This window comes from Emys orbicularis, chromosome 9, assembly GCF_028017835.1.
Source record: "Emys orbicularis isolate rEmyOrb1 chromosome 9, rEmyOrb1.hap1, whole genome shotgun sequence".
NCBI lineage: Eukaryota > Metazoa > Chordata > Testudines > Emydidae > Emys > Emys orbicularis.
This window is the reverse complement of record NC_088691.1, coordinates 22094501-22118966: the sequence shown is the minus strand read 5'-3', so window position 1 is coordinate 22118966 and position 24466 is coordinate 22094501. Positions and strand designations below refer to the sequence as shown.

The window sequence follows — 24466 nt, the reverse complement described above, 5'->3', positions numbered from 1 at the left end:
ATATCAGGCTTGGGCTGCAACTAACACAGAGCTGCCATGTTTAGGTGCTAGTAGCTAGTAAATGAGCCATCTCTATAAACGGTGTATATGTAGGTGTAAATTCCACATGGCCTCCAGAATGCTCTAGAGGACATGGCTCACCTCAAGCCCTTTGTACAGGACAGGTATGTTTGGGAGTAAATTGCAGGACATTGGGGTAACCTGGGTTAAACAGAGGGGCAGAAGGATGCATTTTGTCTTTATGAGACTGTCTGCACAGCTGCTGGGAGGTGTTACTCCCATCTCAGATAGATATACACGCACAAGCTCTGCTTGAGCTAGTACCCTAAAAATAGCAGTGTGGCAGCGGGGATTTGGGCTAGCTGCCCCAGTACAATCCTGCCCAACCCCTGGGAATGGAGTCAAGCAGCCAGCCCAAGCCACCACCCATGCTGCTGTGGCCATACTTCTATTTTTAGGTGTTAGCTTGAGCAGAGCTAGTGCATATACATCCACCTGAGCTGGAAATCACACCTTCCAGCTGCTCTGTAGACATACCCTATGAGAGAAGAGAGCCTATTCACGCGTATTTGAGGGAGGAGCCTAAATTGATTCAGTGAAGGAACGTTAATGGATGCTCCAAAGGAAATCTAGGGCCTGGTTCTGATCTCATTTTTACTGGTGTAAATCTGGAGTAACTCCACTCACATCAATGGAGTTACGCTGGTGTAAGTGAGATTGGAATCACACTCCTAATCTCTATGCTGGTTGTGTGCTTTGTACTTAATCAGGGGGCAAGAAGAGAAAAGAGTGCTAAAAAAAGGGGCACGGGGGAGTGACCGGGCTAACAAGGCAGGTAAAACCCTGGTGATGATTTCATTTTCTTCATGAATATAGTATTATTATTACTTATGTATTAAACTCCATAAGTGTGTATGGTTCTATACAGACATTTAACACAAATAATAATAGAAATAGTCCATGTCCCAGAGGTGTTAAAGTCTAAAGCGCCGATTCAGTGATTAATCATGCATGCTGAATTGAAGTAAAGGGAACTACTTACGTGCTTAAAGTTAGACATTGAATATGTACCTTCCTGAATTGGGGCCTAATTGTGATCACGGCATAGTGAATGATCACAGGGGGATGAGCTGGGGAAGGGAAGCTGTGGGATAGTGCATCACCAGATCTTGCAGGTTACTGTTGTTTGCTATGTGCTCATCTGGGAGTTTTTGAATATCCATTGTTTTATCATCAAAATCTCTGCTTGTAGTTTGTAGATGGGATTGTTGAACTAGGCCAAAGCTGAGCACTTTTGTAAATCCTACCCTATATGGAATCATTAAAACACATTTTTAGCAAGAGGACTCTCACATTGATGCAACAAGTCCTGGATTCTCTTCTCTCTTACACCAGTTTAGATTAGGAGAAATTCCTTTGGAGTCAATGGAGTTATGCTGGGGTAAACTGGTGGGAGGGAGAGAACTCCATCCTTTAATAGTTTTTTCCAGACAAAACCTAGGAGGATCCGGGGGAGAGAGGGAGAAATGTAGGGCCAACTCCTACACTCAGTTTCACTAGTGCCTCCCCATTGACTTTGCTGGGGTTGCATTGGTGCAAATGAGGGCAGGATTAGGCCATAACTTGGTAGATAAAGAGTATACGTGGAAATGATGCTATTATGGTTGGTTCTTACATTTTGACTAGCAGTTAAAGCAGAGAATGCAGATGATTTGCTTCGTGGATTTATTGATTGATTCATTGTTATTTATTTTTTTAAAAATCTCTGAGATTGACATGCAGGGTTGTTATTGCATTAGAAGACAATTATCAGGGGAGGGGGTACAAGGTCATCAGATGCGTCTTCAGCCGTAAATCCATTATATGTGATGAGTTACAGTGACTCATGTCTAAGAAATGCCAATTGTAAATAAATCTAGATTAAGAACAGATAAATTTCAAGACACTTAATGTTCATGTGTGAATCGAAAGCCAAGGTGACCTGCACGTAGGAATGATGGAATAACAGTTTCCATTCCACCACCATCACCATGGCTGATAAATTCATTCTTATTTAGACAACCATCGTCTCCTCAGCCCCCGCCCCAACAATTCATCCAAGTACTCTAATGGCAGATATGCCTGTCAATCAAAGGAGATGGTGCTTTCTGAGAGGTAGTTGCAGTCTAGTAGATAGGGCATTGGACAGTAAATCAGGAGACCTAAGTTCTATTGCTGGCTCTACCATTGACCTGCTGTCTGACCATATGCAGATCACGTCATCTCTGTGTGCCTCTATTTCTTGTCTACTTAGATTGTAAGTTCTTCAGGGCATCGACTTTCTTTCACTGTATATTTGTATAGTGCACCAGCTTTCTGATCTCAGCAAGGGCAGCTAGATGGTACCATAATGCAAATGAGTAATATTATAGGGTCAGTATATGGCAAAACAGTCTTTGAAACAGGCCTGGGTCAAAAGCATACAAGAAAATATGAGGCAGGAGGAAAGCCAGTAGGTTCATTTTTCTCTGATCTGAAATCCAGATGGAGTATGGGATGGAGGTGAACCCAGTGCCAGCCAAACTTCAAACCACTTTCAGAAAGAAACTTGGTCTAGCAGTCTGAGAAGGTGGTTAAGAAAACGGAACTCTTGACTTCTGCTCCTGGCTCTGACACAGTCTTCCTCTGTGCTCTTGGTCATACCATTGAACTTCTCTATGCCTCAGTTTCCCCATGTGTGAAATAGGCATAGTGACACCTTCCTTAACTAGTTAATGTTTGAAAAGATCTACTATGGAGCCATTTAGCACCTGGTTCACAAGGGGAACGTAGGTGCCTAACTGCCCCTCTTAAGCATCTAAGTCCAACATTTAGGTGTCACTGGCATTCACAAAACCATCACTCAACTGTCGCCTAACCCTGTAGGTGCCTAAAGTCCCTAGGTGCATAAGTTTCTATCAGTAAAGTCCCCTCATTTTCTACTGGTGGGAATGTGCAAAACCCACCTAAGTCCTGACACCGCCAAGCTGGACAGCACTTAACTCACACCTATGCCCTGGTGGAATTCACAAAGTGGATGTTCTTCTGCTGCAGGTCCTGATCCAACAGGCATGCTCAGAGCACACCTAATTCATCATCATCATGGTGGTGGTGCTGCTACCCCTCCCTTATACTGAATAGTCCAGTGGTTAAAGCACTCACCCAGGTTATGGAAGATCCAGGTTTGAATCCCTACTCTGCCTGGATTAGATCAGGGATTTAAACCCTGGTCTCCCACCTTCAGGGGGGCACCCTAACCACTGGGCTATACAGTTATTCTCATGCACTCTGCCCCAATGATTATTTACGTATTTCATATAAAGTGGAACAGCATCAACAGGAGAGAATGAGACCCACCTTAGACTATCAAATAGCATAGTGGTTAGGGCACTCGCGGGGAGGATAGAAGGGAGGCACTGCCACCATCTCCTCCATTTTTCATGAGAAAGGGCTGACCTGGCTTAGGTGCCTAACTCCACGAGAGGTTTCATAACTGAGCGTCCTGGGTAGAGAGAGGCACCTCGTTCCAGTATAGAGTTAAGCGCCCAGCTCCCTTTGAGCGGCAGGGATTAGGCCCCAAACCTCTCCTTGACATTTCCTACTGGCTAGCCCCCGGCTCAGTGTGCTAGCTTCTGAGACTCCCTTTTCTAGGGGCCTAATTCTTTCCATGCATTGGTGGGAAGCCTGTCGCCTAACTTGGGGCTGCGAATGCTACGAGCCAGAAAGGCATTTAAAATATAAGTATTACAGTGCTGGTTGTTGCAATCCTCAAGTCCCCCATGTGAATCTAGATCTTAGTTACTTCAATATTCATATACTCCTAGGACTCACAAAGGGAGGGTATATTGGGACTATAGACATGCTGCTGATCCTAAAATAAGAAACATTCAGGGCCCAATCACAGCTGATTTAAGTATATGCAGTCTGGGGAAGTCAATGGAGTTGTGTCTGCGTATGTCAGCAGTGAATTTAGCCCTCAGGATTCTCCAGCTGATCCAGTGTTGAAGGTTAACTTTAGAGTCAACATTTGAAAAATGTAAATGCCCCTTGGTTGAACAAGGCCTGATTTTTCATCAGAAGGTTCACCCAAGCCCTACTTAGCCTTTCTTTTCAGCTTTAGCTCAGTGCTCCTACAACGCTGCCTGGCGTGTGTGCGGGTGCTGTCTGTGCAGTGATAATGATGGAAATTGGGAAGGGATGCTGAGAAGATGGCTCTGCTTTGCTGATAACAGCTGATAGCCATGCTCTAGCGTCCAGCACATGAAGTCCTAGAAATTGGTGTCAATGGGAGCTTTACCTGACTAAAGACTGTGGGGCCAGATTCTGATCTCGCCTACCGTAGTGTAAATCAGGAGCAATTCCAATCATTTTAATGAGGTGTAACTCCAGATATATGCTGGCATAGCTGACATGAATCTAGCCCTGATTGCGGACCTCTGGATCTGACTATAACAGAATATCACCTGATTTCTGAATTCCAAAACTATAAATAAACTAAAAAATGCTGTCCCTGCCTACGCTGAATTCTCTAGTGCTTTGTCCAGTTCACTTATTAATGACTACGAATATTGGACTTCCACCGCTTCCCTTGGGAGACTGGTTCACAGTCCGATAGCTCAGCAGCTCTCAACCAGGGGTCCATGAGCCCTTTCAGGGGGTCCGCGGGGCCCCCTGGCTGAAACCCGGTGCCCCAAGCCCCGGCGCTGAAGCCGGGAGTGGTGCTGGGCTGAAGCCGGCGCTGCCCACCCCCCGAAGCCAGGAGCGCTGCGGGGCTGAAGCCCGCGCCCCTCCTTCCCCCGAAGCCAGGAGCACCGCGGGCCTGAAGCCAGCCTCCCCCTCCCCCCGAAGCCGGGAGTGGCGCGGGGCTGAAGCCCGCGCCCCTCCTTCCCCCGAAGCCAGGAGCACCGCGGGCCTGAAGCCAGCCTCCCCCTCCCCCCGAAGCCGGGAGTGGCGCGGGGCTGAAGCTGCACCCCCCCCGTCCCCCCCCGAAGCCGAGAGTGGTGCGGGACTGATACTGGTGTGGCAGAACAGGCTGTGCCACTACACCGGCAGCCCCCCAACCCTCCAAAGCCAGGAGCTGCGCGGGGCTGAAGCCAGCAAATCTCCCCCCGCCCCAAGCCAGGAGCAGCAGGGGGCTGAAGCCGGGAGCCCCAGCACACCCCCCACACCCTGCTGAAGCTGGGAACTGCACTGGGAGCCCCCCCAGCCCATACACAGCCCCTAGCTACCCCCTGCCTGCACCCTGAGCTACCCCCTGCCCACACACATCCCCTAGCTACCCCTCCCTGCACCCTGAGCTACCCCCTGCCTGCACCCTGAGCTACCCCCCCTGCCCGCACACATCCCCTAGCTACCCCTCCCTGCACCCTGAGCTACCCCCTGCCCACACACAGCCCCTAGCTACCCCTCCCTGCACCCTGAGCTACCCCCTGCCCACACACAGCCCCTAGCTACCCCTCCCTTCACCCTGAGCTACCCCCTGCCCACACACAGCCCCTAGCTACCCCTCCCTGCACCCTGAGCTACCCCCTGCCCACACACAGCCCCTAGCTACCCCTCCCTGCACCCTGAGCTACCCCCTGCCCACACACAGCCCCTAGCTACCCCTCCCTGCACCATGAGCTACCCCCTGCCCACACACAGCCCCTAGCTACCCCTCCCTGCACCCTGAGCTACCCCCTGCCTGCACCATGAGCTACCCCCTTCCCACACACAGCCCCTAGCTACCCCTCCCTGCACCCTGAGCTACCCCCTGCCTGCACCCTGAGCTACCCCCTTGCCCGCACACAGCCCCTAGCTACCTTCTGCCTGCACCCTGAGTTATATTTTTTGGTTGTGTCCCCCCACAGCCCAGACAGGCTGGGTGGCTCCTGAGTGAGTCAGGGGGTGGCGCTCCCTCTCTGGACCGTGTTGTGCAGAGCTGACTCGAGCCCCTCCAGCCCTTTCCACCCCAAAATAGAGATGAAACTATGCCTATTCCCAAGGGCCCGCCCCAGCCAGGAACCCCAAGGTCTGTCCCCCCCACTGGGCCCTGGAGTTTTTATAGCATGTTGAGGAGGGCCTCAGCAAGAAAAAGGTTGAGACCCCCTGCGATATCTCTCACCTGATGTTCGACCAACATTTTCCTTTGCTCAGTGTCGTCCCTTTACCTGTCGTTAAGTGCGCTCAGACCCAGCTGCTGACATTCAGAAGTGGGTAGGCAAAACTGACATGAAAAAGTTTCTTGGAGCCAGTTCACAGCAACATGCCAAGCTTTATCTGGCTCAGACTCGAAATAGGTCAGGCAAGTCCTACCCTGAGCAGCCCGTCTCCTCCTTGGCCACCTCTTGTACTCATGCCCTGTTGTAATGTACTCTGGCCAGTGGGTAATGTAGTGAAGAGATCGTTCCCACAAGGTTAGTGGTCTTGCATAAAAGCAAACCCCCATTTATGTCTAGTCTCATCATTTACAGAGACTCAATTAAGGTAATTTGGGGGAAGATAGACTATTGATTCAGATACTGGCCTGGGACACAGGAGGCATGTGTTCACTTTCTTGCTCTGCCACAGACTTCCTGTGTGGCCTTGGGCATGTCAGTTAGTATCCATATGACTCATTAAAGGCATACATTACAATGAGGCTGGGCAGAACTCAATTTTTATTATTTTTTTATAATTTTGACAGATAACATTTATTTTTAAGCATTTTTTCAGTTTTTATCTATTTAAATGTTCACAATGGCGGGAAATTATGAGGATGGTCAGACAATAATTATTTAACGACAGTACACATTGAGATTCAAAAAGTTAACGCTTTATAACCGTTAAAACACAAATTGTCAACATCACATGCCAAAATATACAAAGTCAATATCTGTGTCTGGTGAAATTGATATTTACTGATAAAAAATCTAATCCTTCCAAGCCTAATTACGACTTTGAGGGGAATCACATACTACAGTAATGGGAAACATATAGGTACTAATATAGACCTACAAGTTGTTATATTCTGATATAAATTTATCCTCTCAGAGTTTCTTTTAAATGTATTTCTGTAACCAGATTGAAACAAGTTGAAATAGTGGTCCCACTTTCACTGGTAACCACAAGAACGCAGAGTTTTGGGCTTTCTCTGCTGCTTCTGTGACAGCAGTTCAATAAAACTCTGTCCTCCCCTGTAATGTAGGTGCTTGTGAAACGCAGAAGACTGTGTGTCAGAACTCCACCTGGCCATTAAAATCCTCCACTGGTATAGGCTCCATGAAAGACCCTACGCCGGTGGCAGAACGCTTGACACAAGAGAAAATCTAGCTCATCTGTCTAAAAGAAGCTTGAATTGTCATTGCCCATTCCATAAACAAAGGACTTCAGTCTCAGTAGAATCCTAGACATTTGCACCCTGGATTCCCTGGGGTGTCAGTTTAGCAGTTTCCAAGAGGCTTAGATTCACATGAAGGAAAAAAAAGAATAAGAAAAATATAATTGACAACTGTATCCTTTTAAATGTTCTTTAGTTCTTGTTCCTGATGGATCTTCTAATGGAAGACTCATTGCCCTAATTATGTAATATACAATAGTTGGCTTCAGCTTAATATTGCATTATTGAACCCAAAGACTGGCATAAAAAAATGATGCATGCAACGAATGTACTGTTTTCAAAGCTAGAGCAGCTTGATGAGAAAACCTCCTGGGAAAAATCAAATCTGGGACTGAAACAGATTTTTTTCCCTCAGCGACAGAAGGCATCAAAAATGAGCCTGATGAAAAGGACGACATTTCGCTTGCTTTTCTTTTTCTGATCTTTCCATTGCCCAGAGCGCCAATCAGATTATCAGTCACTAATTAGAGCACAGCAGTGTCAGTCAGAAAAGGCCCTGCTCACTGAAAGGAGATTCTCTGCCTGGCAGTAATAGCATGGACTTGTGTCAGGAGGTGGGCTGGGGCTGGGGACGGGGAGGGGGTGAATGATTTTCAGAAGCTAAGCATCTTTCCCCAGCCTTTGGTAATGTTTATTCAGAGGTCCTCTTGGTCATGTGGGGGATACTGTCCTTCAGCCCACGCTAAAGGGTTCTTCCCTGTAATGCTGTTGTTCTCAACTCTTGTTTCAGAAATTTGCTCATTATATGAAGCCCTTCCCTCCCCCCCCCCCCCCCGTTTTCCTCCACTGCCTGGTTATGGAAAGCAATGCTCACCTATGGCATAGCTGGGAAGCTGCTGATTGACAACTTTCATCAGTCACACAGGCATAGGCCCTCCCCTGCAGCCCTTGGAACTGGCCCTCCAGACCTTGTGTTTCACTTCTGTGATGCTTGCAGCCTACAGGGAGCATGAAGCACAGTCTCAGCCTCCAACTGGTTGACTTCTGGTCTATCCTACTGCCCGCTAAGTGCTCAGGCCCTGCCCATGGCGGCTTGAAGGAGAAATGAGAATTTGACTTTCTGTTTTCTACACTTAACTTGGAGCAGGACACATACCTCTCCATAGTCTGTGTATGGGACTCAGAGCGCGCGCACACACACACACACACACACAAACACACACACACACACACACACAGAGGCATAACCACCTTTTAGGCTGTATGGATGTGGATCAGATCCAGGCTGTGCATTGGTCTTTGCGTAGCCATTACATTGGTTGGTTCAGGGGAAGAGAAGGGATGCATTATCACAGTTGCTCGACCACACATATTAGAAACTGAGTTTCACCCCTAACAAGGGCCAAATTTTCAGAAAATTCAGACAAAATTTGAATGCACAGTTGCCATGATAAAATACCCCTACTTGCCATCGAAATGGCCTATAATTACCACTGTAAAACACGCCAATGGAAGTTACATACACAGCCGCTAAAATAAATTATGTGAATGCAGTTTTGTGCGCCGCGTCTACCAATGTGGCCCTGAGTGATTTCAGACCCTCCCCCCATTTTGAGTCAATTGATTTGTTGGGCCAGATCCTCAGGTGCTGTGAACTGGGCGAAGTCAGTGGAGTTATGCCAATTCACAGCTGCTGAGATTCTACCCTCATTGTCTTTAGCAATTTTTCTCAATCTATGAGGCTGGCTATGTAGGAGAGCTAGGCTCATGGCTGCTTAGGGAAAAGGAGAAGAAAATGAATATTCTTTTGGGACATGCCAGCATTGACTGTTCAGTGCTGAATACTAAATGGTCACTAGAGAGTTCCTCACTGGTGGACGTGAGCTGGCTGCCTCCATCCACATGACTAGACTATACAGCCTAAATACACAGTCCCTTAGCCTCAGCATCCCAGCTTAATTCTGTTAGGAGAGGCCCACGTACCTTTAGGGTATGTCTACAAAGCAAGTGGGAGCAGGCTTCCCAATGTGGGTAGACAGACACATGCTAGCTCTAGTAGAGCTAGCGTGTTAAAAATAGCAGTGTGGCGAGACCCCTGAGCACAAACCCACCCATTCCCCTGGGCGTGTACTCGGGTGCCTCGTCCAAGCCGCTGCCTGTGACACCATGCCACACTGCTATTCTTAGCACGCTAGGTCAAGCACACTCCCGGCTGCTGTGTGGACATACCCTTGCTGTGCTTACAGGAGGAATGCTAGGAGGGCTGTGCTGGGAAAGCATGCCTCACTGGGTGCTGCTGCTTGTGTAATGAAAACCGGTCAGTTGTGTATTAATTAATTTAAAGCTAACTGCAATACATCTTTCCTAACAAACAAAATCTTGGAATGCATTCATTTATAGCCGATATACTGTTTAAATTGTTTCCCTAGTATACACAATGTAATAAAAACCCTATAATTTTAGATCTCATTTTTACATCCCTTGCAGGGACTACACAGTTTGGATTCAGCTAATCAAGTAGAAGTGTTTACAGAGTCCTCTCTGTGTCCTCAGGCTTTGGATGCTACCACTGGAGTAAACCAGTCTCACAAAGCCTGCGTTCTATTTTTAGCAAGCAACCTCTTCCTTGCAATGAGAAATTATTATCGATGGGGTTGTATGAATCCTCCCTCGTTGCATAACTGGATGTATCCTAAGCAAGGGCAGTGATTTCTGGAGCCCCCAGGCTTTTGAGAGGTTCCTTATTCAAGGTTCCTTATTCTATCTGTAGAGCCTCAGCAACGTGCGTGCAACTCATGGCCTCTATAAGCAGAAGGCTCTGACTAGCAGGCAACTCAGCCTAATTCCTAACTCTGATTTTGAACTCATTTGAGGTGCCAGAAGACATACAAACAGCTCTACTCCCTGCTCTGTGCAAGTGTGCAGGGCTCAACTAGCTCTGATGAGGTGCACAGAGACCATGGTGATGAGCGCAAGATAGACAGAGAAATACCTCACTAAGGCTGCACAGGAGCTGTGGTGCAGTTGCTGCAGCAGTGGGAACTGAACACGCTGTGACAATGCATTAGCTATGACTCAGTGAATTTTCCCTTGTCACTGGACCCAAACATTCATTTAGAATAAATGAGCGATCTTAACTACAGATTGGCCTGAATTGGGCCTCAAGTCTAACCTCCCCACACAAAGAAACGGTGGGGGAGGGTTCAATTTTGGTTCTACCTGCACATGCGAATCCAGAAGGGAGCCTGTTTTCTGGACCCCATTTGTGTGTGACTGAAGTGGCACGAGAACAGCTATTCCCACAAGATTTCCACCATATCAGGCTGAAACCTTACTAGCTGTTCATCATCGTCTAACCCTAAACTGAGCCCTGGTCCAGCCACATATCCAGAATCTAATCTGGATCCAGATCCAAACAACTGTCTACTCACTTTTTAACTCTTGCTTCTCAGTCCTGCCCCTGCCCTGTAGCCAGAGCCCTTCTGAGTCTGCCTGTGAAGCTTCAGAGTAAGGGGTGCGTCTAGGGCTCACAGAATAAGACAGATACACAGTGCAGGTGGTGGAGAATTCACCCATTTTAATAAATAGATTTTAATTAACTCAAACGTCCCTCCTCCCCCAAAAAACAAAATCTCAGCCCAATTAGCAGAGGGTGAATGGATTTGTTCTCTGAGTGGGAGAGGAGCTGTGTTTTCAAGACCATCTGCTCATGAGTCCTTTAAAAAGTTGGAGAAGAAAACAAGCTTTAACCTGAGGGGGAGAAAAGAAGGGGGAAGGCGTTCTGGCAGCCTGCGGCGGGGGGCTTTGACAGCGTGTGGGGATGGACGCTGCCACCCTGAACAAGGGTGGTCCTGACAGCTTAGGCTGGGGGCTCTAATCCCCTGCAAAGGGGGAGCGGTTAACAATCTGTAAGGAACGGCTTTGACGGCCCCAGGAGGCAGGCAACCGACAGTCTGTTTTGGTTTACTCTGATGCCCAGCCCTACATGGGGGGCTTGAGATGAGGAGATCTCCTGAGAGCCTGAAGGGAGAGGGATTTGACAGGGAAATTGCTCCAGTGGCCGGTGGGTGGAGGGGCTCTGATTGCTGCCCAGGGGGAAGGAGGGAATTGCCTTGATGGCCTGAACGGGACAGCTCTGATAAGTTAAAGAGTGGGTGGTTCCCCTCACAGCCCTGCCTGAGGGTAGCCCCTCAGAACCTGCATTATTGGCTTCTTCTGACAGCCTCCATAGCTGAGAATCTGACCACCTGGGGAAGAGGGGTACTCAGGCAGCTTGTGATGGGAACAGGGCCGGCTCCAGGGTTTTGGCCGCCCCAAGCAGCCAAAAAAAAAAAAAAAAAAAAGCTGCGATCGTGATCTGCGGCGACAATTCGGCGGGAGGTCCTTTGCTCCCAGCGGGAGTGAGGGACCGTCCGCCGAATTGCCGCCGAATACCTGGACGTGCCGCCCCTCTCCAGAGCAGCCGCCCCAAGCACCTGCTTGCCAGGCTGGTGCCTGGAGCCGGCCCTGGATGGGAAGCAGGGACACTGACAGCATGGAAGGGAGACTTTGTGGTGAAAGGGGGCTCTGGCAGTTTGTGATGGGAAGCAGGGACAGTGGCAGGCTGTGAGGGGAGCCTGTGTTGATGGAGGGAGCTCTGGAAGCTTGTGAAGGGCAGTGAGGATACTCACAGCCTGTGAGGGGCATTGGTGGAGGTGGGGGCTCTGGCATCCCGGGAAGGGAGCCTATGGTGTAGGAGGGGGGCTCTGGCCCTGGGAGGGGACACTGGGGGGTAGTTGGGTTTGGCAACCTGAGTGGGGGATTGTTCTGACGGTGCTGCTGTCTCTTCTTTCACTTTCAATCTGAATCAATCGATAGAAACAAAATCTCTGCCTTTTTCTCTTTCTTTTCCCCAAATCAGTATTTTTAGTTTTTCACCTCTAGTTTTCTGGTTAAAAAATAAATAGTGGTGCTTTGATGTCTCTAGTAGTAGGAGAATCCCCTCGGAATCAGTGCTTCTCTCCACTCCACCCCATATGCCTGCATACATCCGGCTTGGCAAAGTGGCTCACTCTGCCTCGTTCTCTGTGCTCCCTAGGGAGATGACATCTTGGATCGGAGCTCCGAGTTGATCTACACCGGGGAGATGTCCTGGATTTACCAGCCTTATGGACGGAACCAGCAGCGCGTTTTCTTCCTCTTTGATCACCAGATGGTTCTCTGCAAAAAGGTAATGAAACCCACATGAAATCAGTGCTGTTCAGGGCACAGTGAGGATGAGGCATTCAGTGCCGAGCATCTTTCGAATGAAGCCATCCCAAAACAATTTCAGCTCTATTCCCTGCCTCCCTGCTACATTTCCCCCTCTCACAAAGGGGGAAATGTAGCAGGGAGGCAGGGAATAGAGCTGAAATTTAGACCGGGTAGAATTTATTTTTCCCAAGCTAGTTACCATGAGGGGAGACTGCAAGAAACAGGGTTTCTGGCTGTCTCAAGATTTGTTGGGTTGTCCCAGTTTTATTAGGTGGAGCCTGCAGGAATTTTCACCGGTCATAAAACCAGACATCAGAGCCATGAAACATAATGATGTTATGACATTGCATCAGAGCTTGAAGATATTTTGGCAGGACATGATGATGTTGGGTTAAGAAGTCACAGGGAAGGATTTGGCCAAGAAAAAGTCCAAAAGGTGGGAATGGTTGTTCCAGGGAGGGAGCAATGGAAGCAGGAAGTAATGTTGGGGGAGGAAAGCAAGTGAGGATGAGTGTCCCACTGTAGGGGAAACAGTAGAAGGCCGGATGGTGAGCATTACAGTGAGGAATGGATGGAGGGGCAGAGGAAAGTTACAGTGAGGAGAATAGGCGGAGGGGACGGAGGGCAAGGTCACATTGAGGGGAATGGACGGGAGGGGTCAGTGGGGAAGGTCACGGTGAGGGAATGGATGGAGTCACAGGGGAAAGTTACAGTAAAGGGAATAGATGGAAGTGCTGGAGAAGGTCACAGTGAGGGAAATGGACAGAGGGAACAAAGGAAGGTCTTGGTGAGGGGAATGGCTGCTGTTCTTCCTGTGGAACAAATATTTCGGTTATGAAGCATTTCCCATATGAGACCTATAAATATGTGCATGAGATGTTTGTCAATTTCTGAGAGAAGCGTAAAAGCTCTGACTGTATGCTGCAGCTGTTCCCCCAGGATCTGTGGCAGGCACTGAACACCCATGTGGTCAAACCTGAAAATTGCTGTAAAATGAGCAAAAAAATCCATACCGCTGGATGGCTCGACACCCTGAGCAGAGAAGCAAAAAGTTGTTTTTTCACACAAAGGATCATGAGGAATGGAAAACAGTGACTCAAACGCTGTTGAGCAGTCTCCTCAGTGTGAGGCCTGTCCCTCCATTTTAGACCCAGATTTCCCTCATCCCACCCAGATCTGGCCAGCCTGCACTTCTAGTCTTGTGCATTCTAGACACCAGAAACACTGAATCACGGAACAGAGGTTATAACATGCTGAGAGGATTTTATGCTAGCAGCAAATCCCACCTCCATTTGTCAGCTGCGTGCCTTGTTCATTTTCTCATGTATCCCTTAATTTGGCTCTTTGCCCCACGTTCACTTTTGGGTGTCGGTTGCAGTGTATGATCTGGAATCAGATGACCCCAGCATTTCTGTATGAACTGTGAAACCTGGCACTTGAGCAGACAGGTCAGGGACTCAGTTATAATGGTCATTCCAGCCTCTAGAGGTAACACCAAGCAAAGATCTGGGCTATGCAAGGCTGGCATTGCCTGTCATCTCTCATACAGTGGTGTGTGGTCTAAACCTAAGCTTCATGAAACCACCAGCACAAGCTACTTGGTGGCTTATCAGGCACACATCTGAATGGAGGCTCATCATTAAGGTAGGGAAGGGTGATCAAGCATGCCAATCGTGTAACCTTTTAGTATCAGCACTGACATATGTACCAGTGGCTGGCAACCCTGCTGTAAACAATGCTGTCATAATGTGAGCCCCCTGCCTATCAGCCTGTGATGTTGTTCTAGTCTCATTAACATAATCTTGAGTCATTATTCTGACAAAAGACTAAGGAAAGCATCAGTATCTGAAGTGACAGAGCTCATAAATCCTGGATATTTCTGTCTTCTGAGAGATCTGAATTCATCGACTTTTGTGCTGTAGATATACATGCCGGGGGAGTCCATTGGATTAACTGCAAGTGTGAATGAGAATAACCCATGGATGCCACAGCCCTGCCTTCTCAGGCTGTGTTCTTGTCAGGTCTCGTATGTAAAGTGAGGGTTGAGCATGGTCAAAATGTGGATGGGAGCCCTCCAAGGAATACCCAGGTACTGAGGAAATGGTGTGGATGGCTCTTGAGTCACTATGGAACCACTGCTCCAGCATTGCGCTAGGGGCAGCTGTGGCCTGGATAATTCAGGAGGGTGGTGTTTTTCCTTCTGAGTTATGGCTGACTGGATTTCTGCTTTCTGAAGATTTTCTTCCTTTCTTTCGCATTGCTTTTCCTTTTACACTCTTCCTGGCACTGTGAAATGAACTCCTACGGTCAGAGAACAGTCAAGCTGAGACCGAGTGTATAAGCAGCTTGATTTGAACTTTAATCCTTAGCTCCTAAACTTCCACTGTGACTCTGAATTTCTAATTTCTTAAAGCAAAATTCAGTTTTGCATCGGGCCTGCTCATGCAAGGTAATGAGCATCTCCTGAAAGATGCCAAATGGCCTCAAGTCCCATTGGAATCAGACACAGGCCTTCAGTGAGGTCACTGGGAGCTGAGGGCGCTCAGTGGCAAGGATTGGGTCTGTAAAGTTCACACACTAGCACCTTCTCCCCTTATTCACTCATTCTGGCACTTCCTTTCGCTCATATATATCAGTTCCTCCACTCAGTAGGGTTTGGAGGACACCACATTCCATGCATGTCTTCACAGGAGAATCGAACAAGACCCCTAATCATTTTGAGGTCTGTCCTAGCCCATCGGGTGGGTATCAGCCCATTTCCTGGAGGAAAAGAATTCATATCGGAAAATGCACAAGCACTAATGGTACTAGTTGGCACTCTTGTAAGGCACAGAGGTTAAGAGTTGAAGGTAGTGTCCCTGGTGACTAAACTAACCGCTCATCTTGTGAAGCCATCCCTCCAGGTCAGGATGGCCGCACAGGCTTACAGGCCCTTTGTGTGTCTGCAGTACCTGCCTCTGTCTGTGCATTATTGATTGTGCTTATGATGTTAATCTTGTACCTTTGCCAGCACGAAAATCCAGTTTTTATTTTTTTTTAAATGTGTGTTTTTAAGCACGTTCTTCCTTCTTTATAGCAGTGTCCTTGAGTATTATTTTAAAGATTGTCTGAATAAGGGATTGACACTAGAGTTATCCCACAGTTTGGATTCACACATGCTGTAGACTTAAACCAGAGTCATATACAGCGTGTGTTGTCATGACACTGGGGTCAGGCTCTCCTGTTGGGGATTACAAGAAGCAGCCAATTAGCTAATTAGGATTCAGAGAGGTTCAGACAAGTCCAGTATTGCCTACCCCATGCACTGAAAAATCATGAGTCGAGCCTCAAAAAATCATCATGTTGGCTTAAAAATCAGGAGATTTACAAATATAGTAAGATTGGGTTCTTTTTCTTTGCCTTCTGGTTTTGGAACCTTTAGGGTGCACTCAGGTCAAGTTTGCAGGCTTTTCTCCCCAATGGTAGAGACTGAAACTTATTTTTTTTTAAAATGGAAATAAAAGGGTCTCTCGTGGTCATGTGACTTCAGGAGCCAGGGCTTTAAGGAAAACACTAATTATCACAAGACTTGTGATCACACTGGGAGAGTTGGCAACATTGTCTTGCTCTCTCCTCAGCTCCAATGCAGTTTTTCCCAAGTTGCTTCTCCACAGCACTGCCTCGTGCTGTGCTGCTTCTTCCTGGAGTGCGCTTCTCATCTTTGTTCACCCTTATCAATCAGTTTGGGTCATTGCATTTTGTACCTCCAGCAAAAAAGCGTTCTACCCTATCCCCAGCCTCTGCTTACCTGAACCGTAGCTTCACTTCACCTTGCCCACTGCTCTCTCAAGATAATACCAATGAAAATGACAAGTATTCACGCTGTCATGCAGGAATTCTGCCCCTGAACTACCCGCAGGTAGGCTGAGTTGGATGGAGGATGTGACTCTGTCTCAGTGACTGACTTCCATTTACTGCATTAAGCAAACCGGTCTCTGTGGTAATCCGCTTTCTCAGTTTAGCACTAAAGTCTTTTTTGTCTCTCCCATGTTCTCCCAGCTCCTTTTAATTCTTCTTGGGAAGCAACTGGGACACAATCACTTTTTCTTCTGCTTCCTTCTTTATCTGTCACATCTCTGTAAAAGTCTCCTACAGCCCAACTCATTCCCTTCTCTCCTCCCCCCTGCTTTCCTCTCAGTTCACGTCAGCTCCTGGAAAACGTTGGCACCCACAGCTGTACACACATTATGCATGGTGTGCACCATTGGAAGGATGTCAATTGGGGGCAGGGCTGTCCGGGGGAGGGGGTTCAAAAGGTGCATGCCAGGTCTCAGCGCCACTCACTGAAATTTTAGTTTTTTAAGTGTGTGTTGTGCCGCGACGTGTAAGATTCAAAAGTGTGTGCTTAGATGCCATGCTAAACGAAAGTGAGAGTGGTTCAGCTGTGTATAACATGACAAATTTCGGAGAGTGCCTGCTGAGCATACCTCAATTCCTTTTCCAGCTCACACACATTTCTAAGGGGTCAGCAACCCCTTACACCTGAGGTACTGCTTTCTGCATACATCATACAGGCTTTTACATTTTCAGTACTGTAGTGGGAGAGCGAGACATGGGCTAGTGGCCTGAGCAGGGGACTGGGATTCAGGATCTCTCCAGTTATAATCCCAGCACTGACAGATTCCTTTGTCTTAACCTCAGCATTGATTTCTCTGGTCTATAAAATGTCAAGGGCATAGTGTCAGGATTAATCAGTAGAGCACTTTGAAAAGTATGATGTATTATTGGCTGTAGGGTCTTAGAGGGGTAACTTAGCCTTTGTGATGCCATGGAATTCATGTGCTGGAGAAGATTCCATCTCATCTACTTTTATCCAGATTCTTCATAGCTGATTTACATGTAGAGGGTTATTCATTTTATGAGATCTATTCTATCATGGTGTCTTACCCCAGAGTAACTGTATTTCAAAATGCTGCTTCTGCTAGGCAGCTTACTGCAGGCTACATCTACATTTGGAGTGAGGGGTGTGGTTCCAGTTCGCGAAGACATACTCATGCTAGCTCTCATCGAGCTGCGGTAGCACAGGTGAGCGGTGGCACAGGCTCCATTGAGTTCAGGTGGGTTTGTACTAGGTGCAACTAGCCTCTCACGGCTGCTCATGCTCCTGCCTGAGTTGGATTCAGTTCTTTGCAACACAAGGAAGCTTTAATCTATTCGATTAACTTCAGGCTGTTCCAGCAGACCTTTAGTTGGATGGGAATGGAGAGGCCATCTTCTCATGGTTGTTTCTCCAAAGTGCTAGCACAGAATGGTGGAGGCAGAAGAAAGAGATAATATGTGAGCAAAAGTGTTGCTGTCTCTTATTGTTCTCTGAACTGGAATGTGGTTGTAGAGTGTGTGGTTAACCACGACATGGGTTTTGCAGAAGAAACTGTGGGTTGGTTTCCGTAATGTGAAAATCCTTGTAGGAGGGGAAGAAGGGAATCAACGGAGTGGGAGGCAAGCACTGCCCTCTGCTCCATTTATCTTCTGTCTATAACCAGGGAAGAATAATACATATTCCAGTAGAGTAACCTTAATTACCAAGAGATGAAGTCAATCCTAACTGATGTTAGAGTTAAAAGATTGCCTTAAAGGCATAGAGCCTCTTTTTCTCCCCTCCCTGAAGTTGAGAGAGTTTGACACAGAGATACTTTAAATTTACAAATCGCATCACTTAACATCTGGCATTCTGACACGGAGTATTAATTATGATCTTAGCTTGTTATGTCTTGGGGTACTCAAGGGGCATATGGTGTAATAGACGGTGGATCTGCAATGTTTCTCCTCTGGCTCGCAGCCCTGGTTTCCCCAAAGGGTGCAAAAGCATATTGGCATCAGATTAGAAGTGACAGGAGAACAGGCAAAGGGTTAAAAATGTTTATGTATTGAATTAGGCATTCCTTTTGTCAAGGGTGGAGCTGCTCTAGATGGGGCTTCCTGTTCAGCACCTCCTGACAGAGCGGAAAAGATCAGTGGCTGCATGAAATGCATTTGGATTTCATTTGCACTTTTAATGTGTCTGTTGTAATCAAGATGCAATGTAAATTCCAGGTTGTCTTTCCCCTGAGCTCCAGGAGCAAAAGAATGTTGGGTGAGAGGCAGAATGAGAGCAGCTGAATAGCAATAGCAGACCATTCTGCTAGGAATAGCTGTACTATCTGAAATATTATTGTTTTACTTATCGTCTGTAATGCCGTTGAAGGACAAGGTTCCATGCAGTGAGTTTAAAAAGACAATCCCATGCCCTTAGATTTTTATATTTGAGATGGTCCAATTCCTTTATAGCCCTTTTCGAAAACACACGAGTGACACCTTGCTCCAAGCTGCATCCCAATCAAAACAAAATTCTCGCTCTCACTTCAATCCAACGGGGTCTTGCAGTTCTCTCCTAGAATCTGACTTGCAAAGACAGTGAAAGGCTGGGACAACTACTAGTCCATTTGTGTTATTTTAGGTGGTTTTCCAGTCACATGGAGCATGGTTATAGTTTTCCATCCTCTTCTCCCCATCACTGGGGCATTCAATGAAAACCCCTGTGCTGCCAGCCACTCCTGATTCCAGCCTGCAGAGTGGGGGTGAGGGGGAACAGGTCAACTTGTATTTCAAATGGCAGTACCATAGAGAGTTGGCGATTGTATATTGCACTTGCAGTCAAGGCATTTTAGATTGTGGCCGTGTCAGGTGCCATAGGTTAAACATGGTCAAGCCTAATCTGCCCTTGTGTAAGACACCACCAAGGAAAACCCAGGAGACTGAGGAAGGTGATTCAGCACAGAGTACTCCTCCCAGTGCCCTGGCTTGATGTCTAATGCCAGGCTTTTGAGAGGTATCAGTTCAACTGATATTATTTATTACTTATCTAGCATGCAACAGGGGGAAGGGCTCTTCTGTCAACCCACCCTCTAACCCGGGGCTAGAACCCTGCATAAAGCTGCTGAAGTTCTGCTAATTCACTGTGGCAGGTGCTGCTTGTTAGTGGGTTTGGCCCTCTAGAGAGGTAGCTAGGACAGATGATGTCCGGGGGAGCAAGATCACTAGGGCCAGCCAAGCTCAAGGAGGAAGCTTATGCTGAGGCTTATATTGCGTTAGTTATCAATAAAGCCAAAATCCAGAAAGGGGCTGAGTTTGGATGTTGCCTCAGGCCCTGTGTGCTCTGTTGTGGGTGGGGATGGGACTTAGTCTGTTCATATAAAATAAAGGTGTGCAAAATGCCAACTGCCAATTCATCCATGGTGTAATTACCTCAGGTATCTGCCCTGAGGAGCAGAAAGTTGAGCCCTCGTGCTGCAATGTTCTCTCACCATTATCATTTGAAAACCCTGAGAACAAATTGAAGGAGTCAGAAAAACAAGTTGACGTATCCGAAGAAGGGTTTCCTATCTCTCCCTGTTGCTAATTTATTAGAAACAAAATCATCCTTGCCTCACTGCTTTGGATACAATGTGACTGGGCTTTAGGTGGAATGAGACATCAAAATGCCACTGATGTTCCACAAAACATACTGAGCAAAAGAACATTTCCGCATAAATGCTTTCAGCTCCTCTCTCTCTTCCCCCCTCGCCCCATGCTTCATGAAACTGGCAAGAATGAATCAAGTGTCTCTTTCAAAACTCACTAGACAGGCACGACTGAATAATTTGGCAGGAATCTGGCGACCTCCCAACACAGCCGTCCTTGTGAGGGAAGGGATTACATAAACTTGTGTCTCGTGGATTTGGGTTCCTCTCTCTTCACATATCAGCCACTGAGGATACAAGTAACAAGCACTTCCCCTCTTCATAGAGATTCTCTGGCAGTAGCTGAGTGCTTTAAGTTGTATCCAGGGAGTTCGTGCTACATTTTATTGCTTCTAATATGATCCAGCTCTCCCTGATGCATTCTAAGGCCCTGAGTTCCTATACGCTCGTTGTGGTTCAGTCTAAACTGTTATGGCCCAAAGACATTGTAGCAGCAAAGTGCACCGTCACTGACATCTTTGTGTCCTCTTATTTCTTTGACTTGATATGTGAGTGACCTAGAGCTAAGAGGAGAAATGGGGTGTTTCACCCAAAAAAGGTTTGGGAGTCATAAGAGCTACAACAAAGTCAGCGCCAGAAGCACCATCCAGGGAATGATAATTACACTGATCTGGGTCCATGACTTGCCAGTTCGGGCCATATTAACCCTTGATGTAACTCCATTGACTTCAGTAAAGTTACACAAGGGGATGAATTTGGCCCCTCCAGTGTTGGACCAGGGCCAGATTAAATCCTGCTGGACTAATTTCTAAGTCTGATGTTACACTGTCCAGATTCGGTGCTAGAAACAAATGTTAGCAGCTCGTGAGATATCCGGTATTAAAACGCTCTGTATGGGCCTGCATTGCCCCTAGCTCGATAGAAAACAAAACCGTTTCATAATAGACATTTATACAGCAGCTTTCATACAAAACGAGCCCAAAAGCAGATTACCAGCATACGGCACCACTGAAATGCAGCCAGCTGTGGAGCGGATAGTAGCATACATACACACACAATACACCATGGGAGGAATGGGAGGAATGCACAGTGGAGGAATGGAAAATCAGGCCCAAGGCATCTCAAGTTAAATGAGCAAGACACTTTTGAAAATGTTGTCCTTATGTCCCTGCAAAGCAGAGCAGATCTCATTCTTTTAAAGGGTCACGCTTAGGTAGTTCAGGTCCCAAACGTAGGTAATGGGGATTTTTTTTTTTAATTTACAAAACTGAATAATACTGAAAAAAATTAAAATACCATGAGACCCATTGTAAAACAGTGTAGTGTGCCATACCCCCATTTCTTACTGCAGACTGTGGGGGTGGGGAGAAGGAAGGGCAGAAACAGGGGCAGCAAGGTGGGAAAATGAGGACAGATTTGAGGAATAAGTTGAAAAAATTGATTTCCCCCATCCACCCAGCTTGACCACTGTCCAAAACAACTAGAAATCACCAGAGATGGGCCTGAACCACACTGGTGGTTTGGTTCCAAAACCCAGATCTGCCTTTCCCCAAAGTTTGCATTTATATCAGTGGTTTGTTATAGGCCTGTGGTATAATCATGTGCTAATTTGAGGGCTCTGCCTGACATCTGAAGATGACTGAGCTTGCAGTTATGTAACGTTTTCTCTTTCAAGTGTCTCCTTAAAACGCAGCTCTCCCATGATGTCTACCAAACACTCAACATTGGCCAGGCAAATGATGTGCTATGATTGCTGCTTTTTACACTAATCATAATCATCTCACTTTTGCCTCATGTTTCGTTCTGTCTGCTTGTTGTATCCACCTCTGTCTTATATTTAGATTATTAGCTCTTCAGGGAAGGGATTGTCTTTTCATTATATGTATGTACAGTGCCTCGCACAATGGGGCCTGCATCGCTGATTAGCTTGTAGGTCCTACAAATAAATTAATACTAATCAGGGGCAGCTCTATGGTTTTTGCCGCCCCAAGCACGGCAGTCAGGCGGCTTTCGGCGGCACGCCTTCGGGCGGTCCGCTGGTCCCGCAGATTCGGTGGCATGCCTGCGGGAGGTCCGCCGGTGCCGCGCTTTCAGCATTCCCGCCACTGAATTCCCGCCGAAACCGCGGGACCGGCGGACCTCCCACAGGCATGCCGCCGAAGGCAGCCTGACTGCCCCCGCGGCTTGCCCCCCCAGGCACGCACTTGCTGCGCTGGTGCCTGGAGCCGCCCCTGATACTAATAATAAAGAGTTCAGAGCAGAAAGTTCACCATTCATAATTGCAGCAAAAGAACAGCGTGACATTTTGCAGATGGTTTGTGCTGAGCAGGGAATGTGGGGAGCAGGTGAAAGATTCCCCAGATGCCTTGAACATTTCTTGAAAGAAAAAATAAAACAGCTGAGCTAGGGTTGCATCTCTCCTTCAATTCTCCCTTTTCCCCAAACTTGCTAAGCAGTTCTTCAGAGGCCCTTGAAGTGCTGATCAAAGCATCACATTGTATCATGTGGAAGACGAGTGATTGGAGCTCTTGGGTGACTTCTTTGAATAGGAAAAGGGGAAAATAACCACCAACCAAAAAACAATATCCCCAGATAAGAGTCAGTTCAAAGATTCTGAGTGGGTACTGAAAAATGTTTGCATTCCACATCACCTAGCACACATGCATACCAGAACTCCCAACACCCATTCAGGATAGTGCATGCTCACACACCAACACTAACACCCCCACACAGCTTTTCTTACTGACATTTCAGAGTGGAAATAAGCAACCACCACTTCTGTAATACTTTACTCAGAGTACACGCTGTGTCACTGTTTCACTTCCAGCACCACTGAGCCCACCCATTACATTTTCTTACTAGTTTGCTGAAGGGGTGACAGGGGAAATAAATTGTCCTTCAAAGTGTTTTCTTCCAGCCAGACTTTTAAAGTTCAATGTTAATCATAGAATCATAGATCATCAGATCAGCTTGTTGGGCCATCAAGTCCTGCAGTGCCTACTAAGCCTGATCAGGCAAAGTGTTTAAGCATGTGCTTACTTTGAGTATATAGGTAGCATTGATGTCAATTGGACTATTTATATGCTTAAAGTTAAACACATGCTTAAGTGCTTTGAGGCACAATTCATAGAATCATAGAAGATTAGGATTGGAAGAGACCTCAGGAAGTCATCTAGTCCAATCCCCTGCTCAAAGCAGAGCCAACACCAACTAAATCATCCCAGCCAGGGCTTTGTCAAGCCGGGCCTTAAAAACCTCTAAGGATGGAGATTCCACCTTAAACAGATTACTGCAACAGAAGTTCAGTTAAACAGAACTCAGGTCTCAAATATCTGATTCTGGCAACAGATTTCTAGTTAGGTAGCATCAGGGCCGGCTCCAGGCACCAGCTGAGCAAGCTGGTGCTTGGGGCGGCAGATTGTTGGAGGCGGCATTCTGCCCAATCCTAGGGTGGCACAGCCGCTTTTTTGTTGTTGTTGTTCTTGTTCCGCTCCGGCCGCCCTGTAGGGGGCGGCGGCGCGGAGAAGCAGAGCGCCCTGCAGGGCAGTCCTCTTCCTTCCCTCCCCGCCAACCGGAGCGGAGCCCTCGTGACAGGCGGCAGCGCAGCGGGAGGGGCCGCGTGGCAGCGCCCCTGCTGTAGCCCTGGCCGCCCCCTTCTCTCTCTCTCCCGCTCGCTTCCTCCCTCTCCCCCGCCCCCCCCCCCAGCCGGTCTCCCTGCACCCGCGCCGCAGGTTTTTTTTTCTTTTGCTTTGCCGTTCTGGCCGCCCCATTTTTTTTTTTTTTTTTGCTTGGGGCGGCCAAAAAGCCAGAGCCGGCCCTGGGTATCATATCCTTCCCCATCCCATTTGTGCCATCCCCCTGGTACATGCCATCAGAAGAACATTTGGAAGAATTTGGGAAACTAGGTCAATGTAGGCTGTGGTAGCATCACATCTACCATCACTGCTTTGCTTTTGCAGCCTAGGAAACCTTCTCTGTGTGACCATTTGATCTTCACGTTCTAAAACCATTAAGATCATATGCTGAAATATTGTTATTATATTTTGCAGTTCTAAAAATTTCAAAGTGCCTTTTACAGATTAATTAGTTGCAACTCACAGCATCCCTGTGTGATAGGCAAATATCCCCCTTTTAAAGATGGGGAAACTGAGGCACAGAGGCGTTGTGATTCACCCAACGTCATACAGCAAGTTATTGTCAGATCAGGATTAGAACTGTAGCGTCCTGACTCCAATCCTTGTGCTTTAAGCACTGCACAGTGCTTTCTCTCCTATTAACCTTTTACACATTAGAACACACGAGAGTTTGGGAACCAAAAGAAGTATCCTCAGCGGAAAGACCAATATCCTACATGTGCAACAAAATATATCTAATGTATATTATGCAAGTAGTATCTTTTATATAGTGAGCTTATAGGAGAGATATATTGACTCATATTAAT

At 47.2% G+C, this 24466-nt stretch overlaps 1 protein-coding gene across 3 annotated transcripts in view; it reads left to right on the top strand.

Moving 5' to 3' along the window:
* The window catches only part of ARHGEF9 (Cdc42 guanine nucleotide exchange factor 9), a 263094-nt gene that overhangs the window by 216932 nt on the left and 21696 nt on the right, over nucleotides 1-24466 (top strand). For 2 of the 3 annotated variants that reach the window (XM_065410528.1, XM_065410529.1), the window contains one exon: nucleotides 12393-12524. The exons of the other annotated variant lie outside the window; for it this stretch is intronic. In XM_065410528.1, coding sequence (XP_065266600.1) covers nucleotides 12393-12524 — 132 coding nt within the window. The remainder of the gene's footprint in view (nucleotides 1-12392; nucleotides 12525-24466) is intronic. 3 annotated transcript variants of the gene reach the window in all.